This window comes from Nymphaea colorata, chromosome 13, assembly GCF_008831285.2.
Source record: "Nymphaea colorata isolate Beijing-Zhang1983 chromosome 13, ASM883128v2, whole genome shotgun sequence".
Classification (NCBI taxonomy): Eukaryota; Viridiplantae; Streptophyta; class Magnoliopsida; order Nymphaeales; family Nymphaeaceae; genus Nymphaea; species Nymphaea colorata.
In genome coordinates, this window is record NC_045150.1 from 3,127,470 (window position 1) to 3,143,210 (window position 15,741).

Sequence of the window (15,741 nt, forward strand, 5' to 3'; positions counted from 1 at the left end):
ATCCAATCATCTGATTCAAATATCCACCTGATTATCATTATCATTGATGTCTCCCAAAATCTTTGATCATGCCTTTAATATTGTTTTCTCATCAAATAAATGTTGTGTTAGATCACCAGTCTGGATGATTGATAGCGAATGGTTTAAAAAAAGGATATCTCTATTATACGAACAATTTATTTATATCCATCAGTTCTTTCTATAGTGTCGCCAAAACGATTGATATAGACATTTGCATCAAAGATAATGGCATGCCAGTGTCAGAAAATTATATTGATGTCCCACATCAAAAGATTTGGTGTTGAGGATTTCATGTGTAAAGACTGTATAGATAGATAAATGGAATGCTTATATTTTAAGGATGTTTGCCAGCCCACTTCATGGCAAGAGTGAGTATAGACCCAGAATCCAGTTCCATGTCCAAATCCAACATCTACATTGTAGATGATTAGACCTCTTATCATGGCATGTAGATCAATTGGGCTGGATTCTGTATATGTTGTTTAAATCAAATTTAAAATGTTGCAATTGGATCAGAGGTATGAATTGATTTGGTTTATTTGCTGGATTTGGGCTTGCGTCTGTGATTTGGATCAGAGGCTTAATCTGGCCTACTTTAGATGTTGGATTTGGATTTTGAACAACGGATCTAGCTTAGAGGTCTAATCTAATCCAATTTATATATTGAAGTTTTGACATTGAACCCTATGTCTTGATGAGTGGTCTAATCTGATATGGTTTAGATGTTGGATTTCAGTTTTAGATCTCGGGCTACATCATTTGTCTAATACAACCTATTTAGAAGTTGGATTTAAATTCTGAATCTAAGGTTCAGATCAAGGGTCTAATCTGATCAGTTTTAGGTGTTGGATTTAGATTTTGTATCTAAGATCAAGATACATCAGAGGTCTAATATCATCCGCTATAAATGTTGGATTTGGATTTGAAACTGAGATCTGGATCTATAATTCATCTCTTGATATGAAGCAGATTTACAATTCATCTCTTGACATGAAGCGGGCTGGCTCCTAAACATCCCTTAAAAGATAATCTAATCTTTATATATTTTTAATTCTCATTTATTTTTTAAATGAATTTAATATATTTCCCATCATGATTCATGCCCTCAAGCTGTGAGGAAGCAATAAGTTGTGAGATAAACATTATAAACCTTGTGCCAAGACCTTAACAATGATTGTGCCATGTATGAAAATCGAATGGAATTGAGCAATTGATACAGGAGACTACTACGACAAGAGGGTAAATTGTTGTTAGTGGAGGACTGAAGCTTGACAGTGAGGCATCCTGTTGTTTGTCACGATATGATTGGGTGTGCATGCCTACGGAGTCATTTGGCATCCGGGACACTCTGTGTCCCATGAACCTGCATCAACATTCACAAGACACTAGTTCTAGTATTCCATGAAATCTGCCCTATTATCGGAGGCAGATTTATGGGACACTCTCATAACGTCCTTGATGCCTTACAAATCTACCACATTAACATTGTATGGTTGAATAAGACATCAAATTGCTAACTCCTATACAACAAATCATTAAGTATTGTGTTCGCTTATGGCAGTAAATCACTAACATTGGTTGTGCTTTTACTTTTATCAACTTCTGAGCATTGTCCCAGATCAGGGGCCGTAAGAATGCACGTCAAGTCTCATCTTAGTAGTAGTAAATTTAGAAATTTTCCCGAGCTGATATTTATATATATATATGTGTGTGTGTGTGTGTGTGTATGTGTGTGTGCACATGCTTGCGCTTTTGGAAATAAAGACACAAGAGCTGCCCAGATTTGCTAATTAACAATGAAAGATTAAAGGGGTGCTTAAGAGGATTATAGGGATTGAACAGGCTGCTTTGTGCAAGACAGGTCTTTCGTTGGCAATCATCTTTGTGTAATGAAATTATTCATTCCTTACGATATGTGAACAAGTGTTTCTGAATAAGGCTATGTTTATCCTTTCCCTGATATCTAGGTAGATTAGATAGTTATAGTGTGTATTTCTATGGCCTCAGGAGCTGTATTCATCAAAAGCCAAATAGGTAATACTTTTTTGTTTTAATAGAAGGCTAGCTTTCACAACAAGGGGATACGATGTGCCCATTCCCATATTTTTGTATGATTATGGAGATTATGGTGAGATATATGAAGTCCAAGTTTCAAGATATATGAAGTCCCCATATTTTTGCTGACAATGTTATTGGCCAGCTCCAGCACTGTCTTATGATGAATAAAGCATGTCTTCATTGGAATAAAGCATGCAAATTATTCAGCAAATAATGATGGAAACGTACCAATGATATATGTGGTGAATAATTAATTGTTCTCGTAAGGTTGAAGAACCAACAAATGAAATGATAGAGCCTCTGGACAAAGTTCTGAGAATAGTACCTCGAAAAAAAAAAAATCTTACAACAAAAATATATTTTTGAAATTCCAGATAAAGCTAAGGAAGCTAAGAAGGAAATTTAAGTTAATGATAAGAAAATTAATGAATGTTAATTATAAGAAAATAATTGACCATCATTAGGAAAATGGACATAATCATCCTCTTCCTGCAATCATTAGGAAACCATATATATATATATATAAACATATGTGGTGGGCTGCATAGAGTTTTGAGGTTTTATCTATTATTCGGTAGTTTTCTTTAGAAAAAAAAAATTAACTACATGGATGAACAAAATTACCCAGGAGGAAAATTCATGGAGAACTTACACAAGGATCAGATTTTGTAAGGGATTCGATATTATTAAATTTTAGCTTCGTTGCATCATACAACATGGTTTAGACATGAAAAACTAATGAGTTTTTAATCCAATAATCTTGGAAACTCCCCGTCCATTTGCCCGTTTCACGGGGAGATCCAGAAATTCTGGAGGCCTAGCTCGATAGATCTAATGGATCTTTCGATGCTTAAAGGCACGATCTAATAGATCTTTTTACAACTCTGCGCAAAATTTTCCCCATGATATGCAGTGGCAAAGATTCATGACGGCTGGCCCATCAAAAGCTTAGTAAGAGAGATTTAAAATTACATTGACATGACTTCAAAATTAAATCGTGCGTCCCATCAGGTTTAGGAAGCTGACACGAATGTTAAAAAAATCATTGTCACTGCTTGATATTTTATGTCATGGCAAGGTACCGGAAAAAACTGCAGCATGTTTCTGAAGGAAAGGTGGTTTGATTCATGGGTGGATTTAAAAGTGAGCTGGTGAGGGTCATAGTCTATTTTGAAAAATGAAAGTTTAAAAAACTTGTTTTGGCCCTGATGAAAATTTGAATATATATATTTATATATATATAAAGTGTTACGCCTTACACTAGTTTTTAGCATAAAAATACATCATCAAACGTATATATATATATATATATATATATATATATATATATATATATATGAAAATTTAAATATATATATATATATATATAAAGTGATATGCCTTACACTAGTTTTTAGCATAAAAATACATGATCAAGCGCGCATATATATATATATATAAAGCGTTTCCCCTTAGGCTAGTTTTTAGCATAAGGTATGCTTTTTATGGAGCGTCCGATCTTTTGCTTGCGGTTTGCAAGGGGCAGGGGGAGGCTGCGGCCTCCCAGTCCCCTCCACTTCTCTAGCCAGCAGCCCTGACCGGCCAGTGACGCCAGCGGTAAAGGGGGAAGCATTCGCCGCCCCCTGACACTGGGGGGGCGGAGAAGCCGGTGCCTCCTCCCCCTTCCAAGAAAGGGTTGCAAAGGGGAAGGTGGCCCCGACGAGACCACCTGGGGTTCGCCTTTGTTGAGGTTATTAGGACACAGTCGATCCCCAATATCTCAGCTTGGCCCCACTTCCTTTATGATAAAGTTTATTGAACAACCAAAACTCTTCAGTTCCTGTTCAAATAATTCAAGCCAAAGACAAAAAAGACATATAAATGTACATGTTTACCTTCATGGTTAGGGTGTTATAATTAATTGGTTCTAAGAGACAACAAAATGAAATATTAAGAATTGAAACTTCTAAAATAGGCATTATCTATATATATATATATATATATATTCGGCTAAAAAGATTTATTAATTCTTTTGTTTCAATTAAGTTAGTAAGAGAGATCTTGAATTAAGAAATAAACCTTAGAAGCTAAAAGAGGGTATCCTGAGCAATTGTTGTAATTGAGTTCATTGATATTCCTGGTATAGTAGATGCTATTACACATACAATTGTACTCAATTTGATTGAATTGTTTAATCATAAAGGAGACCTTCTATAATTTTACACATGAGGGGTTATTTCGTCCGGTCATTAATACCTTGATTACTTTTAAGTGATATATATATATATATATATATATATATATATATATATATATATATATATATATATATATATATATATATATAGAGAGAGAGAGAGAGAGAGAGAGATAAGCATCCTACTTAATGCAATGTAATTATTGCTTTGTCTTGTATGAACATGCTTTGATTTAAATAGATTGAATTAAAAAAACCTTGTGTTTTGAGCATCAAGTTTTTGGGTTTTATATTTCTCTATTTAATCACTTGTAGAACCATTTGACCTAGAACATTAAATTAACTAAATAAACATATTAAAAATGTATATGGAAAGGTGTCCGGAAATGGATCTTGGGACACAAACCACGCGGAATATTAGGCCAGTTTCTCTAACAATTTTATCTCAAGAAATTAACTTCTAAAAAAGGGAGTGTATACTTACATGCAAGTCGAAGCACGTTGAGATTTCACCACCTTATACTAACACAGCTTTGGACCCTCGAGGCAAGGAAAAAGGTTGGTCGAACCTCTACATGTTTATATTATTGATATTTAAATACCATTTACTTCAAAGTACAATTTTTCCTATCAATGTACAATGTCCTAAAACATTGAGGAAGCACATTATACTTATAAATGGCACAGTTGTTCTTTTTGGGGTTGGAGTTTGAGTTGGATCCAGCCTTAAATGAATTATGTAAGCGGATTCCACATAAATTCAGATTTGGAATTTCTTTTATAGGAAATGAATCTGGATCTAGCTACCATAACGTCCAAATCCATATATAATCGGATCTAATCTTTATCAATATATGTCCCAGTCATATATCGGACTCACATTCTGATTCCGGTTTTGCAATTGTTCATCAAATCTGAATTCAATTAGTAATTGGAACTGGACTTTTTGCTGGATGGCATTAGACAGATTCATGCTTATCAGCCGATCCATTTGTATGTCTATGAATGTTCAATCTTTCTCCAATCACTTTCCTTGAACATGCCTCCTTTTGTTCTTTTCCTGATCTTTCAATGAACAGTGAGAATTTTCTGTTGGCAACCTCTCTTTTCCACAGTCAACAGTAGCATCTCTCATTTTCAGTATTATTATGTCCAACAAGACTTATCTTCACACCCAGGTCCAAAACAGCCCTGGACCCGGGAATCTTTGGCCTGTTCGAGGTAACCCACAAGAACACTTTTCTTCCTATTCTCTTATAACATGTTACTTATGCCCAAGAAAACTTAATTTTATTTTGCACTAATGAGGACATGATGCATGGCCATACAGATTTATATTCTTCTTTGCTTTTAGATGATTTAAAACCTTTTAATTTATTTTTTTAATTAAAAACAAAAAAAAAAGTAAACTGATACAAGACTATATGTATCTTGCTAGCGGCTTTCTAGTGGTTGTAGAGTAAGAAAATTTTTGCTAAGGAGCACTAATATATACACATCCAAGTTAGAACTTTAAAAAAAAAATTATGTAAGGGCATTGATATGTAAATAAATTAATATGTGGGTGCTGTTCAGTGTCCACGGAGGGCCACGAACTTCCATCTTTAGGGACTTCTTCAAACCGGCAACTCAGCTCAATCACTTTTAAATTGGCAAAAGATATCATCATATTTATTTTTCAAGGATGAAAAACTATAACTATTAAAAAGAATTTTTTTAAAAAATAATATGAAATTAATGAACAACGAAAGTCATGTGACATGCGTATATCGGCCTATAAATCGAATCAGTTTGCGGCCAGTCTTATCCGGTACAAAAGTAATAGATGTAATCTAATTTCCTGAGCACCATTGCATATTATGTTGCAGACATTGGTACAAGTGACATGGAAGGGGCTAGAGTCTTCGCTTCGAGCTCTTTAAGACTTAACCTAATTTTATAGGTACTATTGTTTATTCTTTGCTACTTATGCTTAAGGGGGTTGGGATAACTGACATGGCAAGGGTGGGTAGGTGGTCAATCTTCAATTCGAGTTTTTGAGACTAACTATCTGCAGTGCAAAAAAAAAGTTTGTATATGCAAGTTAAAGCATAGCGGAGACGTCACCCAAAGCATTGAAAGAAAGTCTGGTATTATGAGGAGATAGGGGAAAGGATTGGGTTAAGCTGGGCAAAAAGATGAAACATCAGAAACATTGTACACTTTATGAAAGTGACTCCAATTATTCATTTCATTGCCACGAATCGCATTTTCCCATTTCTTCAATAACCAGGGAATCCCATAAATTTATGTCCTAAGAACATGAGTCCTAACTCAGGCTTCTTCAATATGATATGTTTGTCCATAATAAGTCCATATCGGTGGGCGATGCATATATATATATATATATATATATATATATATATATATATATATATATATATATATATATATGAGGAGTTGAAATGTGTTGAGGATTATGAAAAGTCTATGAAATGAAAATCTGTCCGCATTCTTTCACCAGAAATAATGCAGCTTTATGCTAAAAGGATTTTATGCATGTTCAGTCATTAATCTTCTAATTATTAAAAATTCCTCAAAATAATTTGGATTCCAATGATTCGATAGCTACCCTCCATTCAGGAACACCTTCTCTATAATCAAATCTAAAAAAAAAGAAAACTCATGAACTATGATGAAGATTTTGAAAAAAAAAAAAAAGTAAAATCCCCCAGCGGCCTCCCTTCTCCGATAGAAATTTTTGCCACACATTGAGAATATCAAATCCTAATATTTTATATACAAGTGTAATCTGGCGTTTGTTTACTCTGTCAGCCTCAATAAAGAGGATTTGAGATCAATCTCATATATGAGATCCCAAGTTATCAGATATACCCTTATTACTACAGGTAGAAAGCTATGAGTTTTGTTCTGGCTCATATTAACGTGTACTTGGACATTAAAAGGACGTTTGATAGCCTTGGATTTGAGATTCTCAGGATTTGAGGACCACGGATTTAAAGTTGGCGTCTCTCATCAGATCTGAAATCCCACTTTTTTTAAATACAAAGAAGTAAATAAGGATCTTTTAGATTTGGCCTAAGATCCTTAGTTTAGTCTGACCTAAGGTCCCTTTTTATATGAATCTTCTACCACATCAGTAAAATCATATCACGTCATATGTACATTAAATCTGTGGATTTCAAATCCGAAGTAATCAAACGCCTTCTCGCCATATTCACACCTTCTTCACGATAAACGGTATACATAGCTCACTTTATCATAACGTGACGTTTCGGATGTAAGAGAAAAGGGCGTAAAACGTCGGAAAAGAAAAGGAAAGCCAATAATGGTGACTGAAGCAGGGCGTCAAACCAAACTTTGTCGTTATGTTACAAGAAGTACAAAGTAGGCCTTCGTAGGGCGTTGAAAATGGTGACCTATGAAGGTCAAGAAGATTCATTTTTCAACAAGTGAATGCATCTACCGAAGATAACCTTTTCCCTTTTCATTGTTTCTCTTCAGTTGCACAGTCAATGGAAAAAGAAAGAAAGGAGATGAGCAGACGTCAAAGTACAGTTCCATCTGCACTGCTCCTAGAGTTAAACTCAGCGTCTTCTTTGTGGAGATTATGTAAATGGATAGGATCTAGACTTGGGTTGTAAGAGTACCATCTAGACCAAAATATATACTGACAAAAGTTGAGCAGACTGAGAGCAGCTAGCAGCCAATAAAACAAGTCCAGTCTGTCTTTGTTCAGATCATTATCTGAGAGCCACCCCTTGTGTGAATTGCCTGAGGAGATCTTATTCACTAAGGAGACCAAAAATGAGCTCAGGAAGAAACCAAATGAGTATGAACAGTATGTTACAGCAGTCAAGAAGGACTGCATTCCTGCTAGGGACTGCTTGTAGAAGAACTCAATGAGACCAACTGCGGTAAACATTTCAGAGAGTCCGAAAATGAGAAACTGTGGTGTGATCCAGAATATGGAGATTTGCTTGTCAGAGAAGATCGCCATCTTTCGTCTTTTATTTTCAATGAGAGCTGCGGCCACCATGGAGAAAGTTGCTGTGAACAGTCCAATAGCAATTCGCTGCAACGGCGAGATGCCAGACTCGGTGCCGGAGATACGTCGTGCAAAAGGGACACAGACGGCATCGTATAGAGGCACGACAAATATTAGCATGAGGTAGGGGATTGACTGCAGTGAAGCAGGAGGAACTTTGAAATTTTTTGTCAATTGGGTGTTCATGATGCTCCCCTGTTGCACTGAGAAAGTCTGTAGCTGAGCAAGGATGGTGTTGAAAATGATGGTACAGGCAAAAATGGGGATTACAGAGATGAGGATCTTCACTTGTTCTACTTGAGTTACTGTACAGAGTCTCCATGGATTCTCCTTCCTTGTCATGCCATCCTCTGTGATGATACAGGCCTTGTCCAAAAACCTGTGTCATCACTAACAATTTAAGATCATTACTTGAAGTTGAAGATGGCATCTTTTCTAAAATATACTTTCATACATGTTCATCCCAATTAGTCCCTTTCAGGAAGAAGTTACAGAACTCTAGCTGCAAAGTCCTCTCCTTACCTAAACCTTGCTGTATGCAGTAGGTTCCCAACAGCCATAGAAGAGTTAATGTTAGGAGAACCGGGTTGGCTCCCATGGAGAAGCTCAGGCTTAGAAGGACATACTGATTTCCTCTTAGTAATGGCAGCTACAAGTACCTATCATCAGATGAAGTCCAATAATGCAAAAATGTTAGTATGGGACCGAAATTACTTGGTACATGCCACCATCAAAGAAAAGTTACAGCAAGCTATGCCATGACCTGGGATTCTTTTGCAGATCATAAACAACTCTCTCTCTCTCTCTCTCTCTCTCTCTCTCTCTCTCTCTCTCTCTGCTTTAAAGAAAGCGTACTTGTAAAATGGGAGTGAAGATACTGCCTTGAGGTGGCTTGTTTCTGTAAAATGTAAAACCACATATTAGGCTGCCTAAGCCCAAGGCCATTGCTGCAGCTGAGATACCAAAGCCAAGCCCCATGCCTGAGTTAGTCTGAACCCAAACAAGGATGGTGAGCGCGATAAGTTCACCAAGAGAGAAGCTAAAATATGCAGCATTGAAGTAGGAGGACAGCTTCCTAGACTGCTTAGTGTCATCCCTAGAAAACTGATCAGCTCCATGAGACAGCATATTTGGCTTCAAACATCCACTTCCCAGAGCTACCAAGTAGAGCGCCAGAAAGAATATCAATGCCTGAAGACCTCTTGCTTCTTCACAGTGATTTCCTTCAGTTCTCATATTGCATTTTGGTGGTCTAAGCTGTTGCAAATGAGCTTGGACAGAGAGCAAAATAAATCCCTGTAATCAGTTCATGGCACAAGTTAACATTGATTTGAATAAGTGGTTCATTTCATTTTGATTTATTGATCTTTTGAAAGATTCTAAAACACAAACTCATAAAAACCATCATTTAAGTCCAATACCATTGTCCTGAAAAGCCTAAATATCTGTTTTTTTTAACTCTTAAAACAAAATGGTAAGGAAAACTTTCTCAGCATGATTCCTAAATGATAAGCTGCAGATGCAGGAGCTTACAGAGAGCTCCACAAAGCCAAATATGATGATGGTCCAAAAACTCCCGATGTAAGAGTCAGAAAGGAATCCACCCAGTAGGGACAGAAGAAAGATGGTGCCCACAAAATTTGTCACGGTATTGGCAGATTTTGGAAGGGAGAAGTGTAGATCATTGAAGACATACGTGATAAGGTTATTCCCCACAGCAGCTATCGCCATTATCTCGAAGGCCTGAATGCCTGGACAATACCCGACAAAAGCATCAGCATCCTTTTGAAGATTAGGAACGATGAGTTCAATGAGATGGAAAAATGTAAACAAGACCCAAAAAAATCCAAAAGCGCTCAAGTTCATTTGCATCATGAATTGAACCTCAGGAGCATAATTTCACCGAGTGAACAATACTAAACTCTCAAATGGCCAAGAGGCAAGACAATAATGAACTCTTAGAAGGTATAAGCAATATGTAAAGACCGACAAGAGGCAAGGCGTAGGAGAAAATTCCCCATTATGAAAATGGTCCTGCTCATTCTCCTATTCATGTGCTATGATTCAAAAACTGTAATGAAACCAATATATCAGAGAGAACAGACAGTATAATGACATCTATCATAACCGAAGGTCCTTGGAATTTAACGCAGGAAAAGGACATTCCTACCAAAGCTCAAGCAGAAAGAGACAACAACCAGAAGAACATGGCTGAGCTAGACGACCATCATGTTAATTCTGCAGAAATGCACCAACTGCCCAACGAAAAAGTTGCAGAAGAAGACCATTAAAGAGAAAACAACTTTTTCGTTTTCTTCTCCGCATAACTTTGTGGCTTACCATTAGTACCAGAACAGAACAATTTTCCATCCTTCCGTGTTTATTTTTGGACAAAACCTTAAACAGAACAAGAACACAGAACCTCGAGTTAAAGCAAGACGAACAAAACCCAGTTCATGGACTCCACCCTTCTTTCTTCTCCTTCATGCTCTGTTCTTCCATGAAGGCAATGACACGCCATCACCCAGCAAATTTTGAAAGGAAAAAAGATTTAAATGAAAAGAATGGTGCTGAGAAAGAATACCAAGAACAAAGATTGCTGCTTTAGTTCCTCCATGGCTTGACTTGCAAGGCCTTCCTCTCCAATCGACCGAGCGATCCATGTGTTCTTTGACATTGACTCCACCACTGCTGACCTCATTCTCCATTTTGTTCCCGAATTTGGACGCTTCGACCAACAACTAACACACTCTCCCTTTCTCTCTCTCTCAGAAACAGATGATACCCCTACTGAAACTGCAATTTCCCAACGTGCTAGTGACGGTGGTGAGGTTCGAAATAGAAGTAAAATGGATGGTAGAGCTTGGATATTTTCTGGTAGCGAAGGTCACCATGGAAGGAAAAAGTAACATGGGGAAATCATTGCAGAGAACATACAGTTTGTCATGTACACGCAAGAACCAACGAGGGGGGAAGATGAGCGCATAAATAGTTGGAACACGCTGAGTGAGAACAAATGGTTGGCAACTTGGCAGGCAAAAAATAAGCAAGGCTCCGAAACGACAAAGTGGTGATGCATGAAACTCTGCTATGACAGTGAAAATAGATATCGAGAAGCCGATCTGAAGGACACCCACTTGGTCCCTCTCCTTATTCTATTTTGGAGAACTGTAAAATTCTGTGTGAATCGGATCGAATCCTTATTTTTCGAATTCAATAAGTAGCAATTTGCTTTGACTCATTGACTAATAGAAGACTATTAGGTATATATTATTTCTGTAAACCATTTGTTCATTTTTCTTTTAATATGTATGATGAAAGCTTCCGCGGATTCTTAATCGACTCTGCTGAGCCAGCAGCTTGATCAATTCACTTCAATTTCGAACTTTTACGATAATGTACTGTTCTCTCGACTCTGAATTACTGCATGGTCATAGAACGTAAAGCCTACTAATTCGACGCCCTCTGCAGTGAAAATATGAAGCCTCCATGATTCATCTGGAACAGAAAGATATCTTATATTATCTTGAAATTGCCTTCTGTAAATGGTTTTCTATGTTTTTTTCTTGTTTTTGCACCTTGTGTATGTCCCCTTTTTTGTATCAAAGCTGGATATTTGACATGGAAGTTGCTAACCAAATTAATTCTTCAAACTCTGGTGATCTGGATCATACTTAGTACTATGATAATCCAATGGGTAAAATAAAAAATAGTTAATATAGGTCAAATTTCTAAGATGCTAGTTACTGCGGTTCACCCTGTTGGGCTAGGATCCTAAGTTGATTTAGGTTTTCACAAATGAAAGTGAATTCACATCAGCAACAATCCAAGACGAAAATAATGAAATCGTAGACTAATAATGTTCATACAGACTACCCATTAGCTATCCATGGAGTTCACAGCAGTGGCGGAGTTAGGATTTTTTTATTGAGGAATACTCGAGTCACCAGCCCAAGTCTAAAGTGGGTGGCAATGCAATTTTGAATTTCTCTTATAAAACTTCTGATGGGCTGGCCTACACCAACCCTCATGTAACTCCGCCACTGGTTCACAAGTCAAGAAACACTATTGACTGGAAGATAGATGCTTATGCAGAAGACTGCAGTGGCAGAGTGAAGAGCAGCCAAACTGAGTTGAGAAGCAGCGGCAGAGCCATATGTTGACTTGTGTGGGTGGTTGCCCACACAATTCAATTATTTACATATTTATTGTCTCCACATCATTTGTTTATTCATATAACAATGACATTAAAAGACCTAAAATGTTTTGAGTTAGTACCCCTCAGTCGAAAATTTCTAGCTCTACCACTATCGAGAAGGAAGGGGATAGAAGCACAAAGAGGTTTGAGAATTGAGTGCCCTGCTGATTAGCCCATAGGCAACAACTCTTTCTAAGCGTACCTTCAAGTCGGCAACCTAGAAGAGGAAGCCTGCCTCCGGCATAGCCAGAACGGCGAGACTGCTGGGTCAAGCCGGGCTCGGCCGGGCTAAACCGAGGCGGTTGTGTCCACAATATTCTCAATGGACACAGATTGACCGAAAGGGGTTGGATCTCCCATCAGGGGCCAATGCAGTCCAGAAGAAGAAGCTGGTCTTCTTATCCTTGCTGTTGTTTTATTATTAAAGGGTGTTGTAAGAATAGTCACAACTCAGCTTGAATCTGTAATTTCGAATTAAATATGTGGCAGATCTCTTTGATTCAACCATACAAGAGTGCCAGGTACTTATTACTTTTATAACTTATTTATTCATTTTTATAAAGTACATGTGATCATATCCTTTGCTACGTCTTGATCGATTAATTATTGAGTTGTTGTGTTGCTCTCTCAGGTTTGAATCATTGCATGGCCTCAACAGGCGAAATCTACTAATCTAGTGAAGCCTTTTGCAGCTCAGCATTGCCACAGTTTCTAAGTCAGCTCTAAGGCTAAAATAGTGCTACTCAAAGCCTGCTCTGGCACTAAAACAATGCCAAAACTTGCACCAAACTTCGACCTCTTTCTTTGGTAGGAAGTGTTCATGCATTTGATGCTAAGCGTGTTGTTAGGGGTGGACCCAGAAAATTCGGCTGGCTGAGAGGCACTAATTATAAAATTTTTAACTTTTAAGAGTACCAAACAAACAAAAATTACCATGAAAGTATCAATATGAAAATAAGTACTTTTTTTTTTTGCCCACACAGTGCCCCGCGCACCAATGCCAAACCTGTCACTGGTGCTATGACTATTCAGTGCTAGACACTCCAGTCAACTGGTTTCATTTTGCTGAAGCCAGAGCTGATCTTATTTTAGCACTAGATCTGCTCTATTTTGTTTATAGTGCGAGCATCTGTTCCTCCTCATTCATGTGAATCAAGAAAGGACTCAAAATAGTGTAGTTGCATTTCAGAAATTTAAGGCATACTTTGGTTTTTTTTTCTCTCTAATTTTAGGGTGACTGATTCATTCCATCACTTCAAAAAGACTAGTACATGAACCCTATGTCTATGAAACTTATTACAGTTCAGAGAATGAGCACACTATGTTGTGACATCGATCATAGGATTTACACGTCAAACCCTTTTAAAGTCGACCATCTTGCTGCTAAGTGCCACATGGGCCTTGTTCCCACCTCAAAAAAAAATTAAAAATTTACATGTAAATTTTACTTATTTTATATAAAAATTTTGAAAAATGATATTTCGAATCAAAATTTAGAAACTATAATTCGACCCCCCTTATGAAAAATTTCTGGCTCTATTAAAGATTCTGCTACAGTATCTTGAAATTGGTCTTTTCTTTCTTTCTTTTTTTTTTTTTTGCAACTTGTGTCTCCCACATTCTAGCAAGTTGACTAAAAAAAATTTACAATTCAACTCAAAAAAGATTATCAGATCAATTATTCCAACTTTGGTGGTTTGTATCGTAATTGCAACATTGTAATCCAGTGAATGAAACGGAAAGCATCTAACTCTAAGTCAAACTGCTAAGATGCTAACTCATTTGGAGTGCATTTTAAAAGTCAAACATCACAATTCTAGTGATTTTGATGTTTTACTTTCCTATAATCTGCTCGTCAAGCACGAGAAATCTGGAGGATTTTATCAAAACGTAATCATACGCAAGAAAGAAGGTTAATAACTTATTTTTCTTTTGCTTAAAAACACCAAAAAATAGGTTAAAATAAACATTGACACTCTAATGTGTGTGTATGTGTGTGTATATATATATATATAAGATACTTTTGTAATTTCAATGATGAATATGGGGTTCCACCTTTTAGTTTACTTATATGCACTCAACTTGTGAAGGTTGGTTCAGCCCCAACCTACACCAAACATATCAAACATAAGGTTCTCCATCACTGTGACACTTTAGTTGATAGGTATATCATGGGTTCACCCATGTCTCGAAGTAGCTTTGGACCCTAGAGTGGAGGAAGGGATGAGGGTTTCAGCTCTTCTTCATACGGCTTCAATGTTCTGGTAAATCAGATCCTAGTTCCTATAAAGATCATTTATAAGGGCACTCAATTCTGGTAAATCAGATCCTAGTTCCTATAAAGATCATTAAAACATATTCATGGTAACACTCACAAAATGTCCTTGCTGTCAAAGGACTCCCTAGAAAAACCCATAAGGTTCAAAACTTTATTCACATATACCAAGTCTGGTCCATGTATTTGGATCCGCTTCTTGCTATATCCAAAATAATTGGGTCTCCCCTGATTTGATCTGGACTTGGATTCAATCTCACATTCTAATAAAATCCAAGTTGGATCTCACAGGCAGAAATCCTGAAATTTTACATGTAGTCAGGTAGAATCCCTGTACGTTTTCGGGGTTGGTTTCGGATTCAGTCGCAAAAGCCACACATCCAATCGGAGTTGAGATGGCTATTTAGATCGTGTTTTCTTTACCGGATCCGAATAAATGGATTTGATTCTGGGTCGATAACTGGATATTTCTGAAACGAAATGAGGGCGACGGCGAGACGAACGAGATCTCGGTGGGACTGGGACCGCATTTCTGGGTCCCGTTTTCGGAGCGCTGACGCGTGACCCGACCTCGACTCACGAACCCATCACGTGCGGCACGTCCGTCGACAAACCCCTTTCCCCGGGTCACTCACTCCAACACCGACGTCTCGACAACATCGCTTTCAAGTTCTGGTGACTCGGTTTTCGCATCGGATGGCTCTGTCTCGGGTTTTAGTCTCAATTTTTTTTGCATTATTATTATCATTGTTATTGTTATTAATGTTACTCTCTCTCTCTCTCTCTCTCTCTCTCTCTCTCTCTCTAACCGGATCGGCAAGAAAGATGAATCAGCACCAATGTTATACAATAAATATTACATTGAATTGCTCGTAGTTTGTCAAGTTCTAACTCAAAGAAGTTTTGCCGAGACTCGTAATTTTGTAATAGCTAGTGGGTTTTGGTTGCCATCTCTATGTTACATT

At 37.3% G+C, this 15,741-nt stretch overlaps 1 protein-coding gene across 2 annotated transcripts; it reads right to left on the reverse strand.

The window, feature by feature from the left end:
- Positions 1-7,603: 7,603 nt before the first annotated feature.
- Positions 7,604-11,365, reverse strand: LOC116267289 (protein NRT1/ PTR FAMILY 4.3-like). 2 transcript variants are annotated; one of them, XM_031648946.2, is made up of 5 exons: positions 10,888-11,364; positions 9,837-10,054; positions 9,159-9,599; positions 8,826-8,962; positions 7,604-8,682 (listed from the first exon to the last, which is right to left on the reverse strand). In XM_031648946.2, the coding sequence occupies exons 1-5, from the start codon at positions 11,009-11,011 to the stop codon at positions 7,803-7,805; spliced, it is 1,800 nt and encodes a 599-aa protein (XP_031504806.1). In that variant the 5' UTR covers positions 11,012-11,364; the 3' UTR covers positions 7,604-7,802. The 2 variants fall into 2 exon arrangements, with proteins under 2 accessions (XP_031504806.1, XP_031504808.1); XM_031648948.2 differs by lacking the exon at positions 9,837-10,054 and having other exon boundaries at positions 10,888-11,365.
- Positions 11,366-15,741: the final 4,376 nt, after the last annotated feature.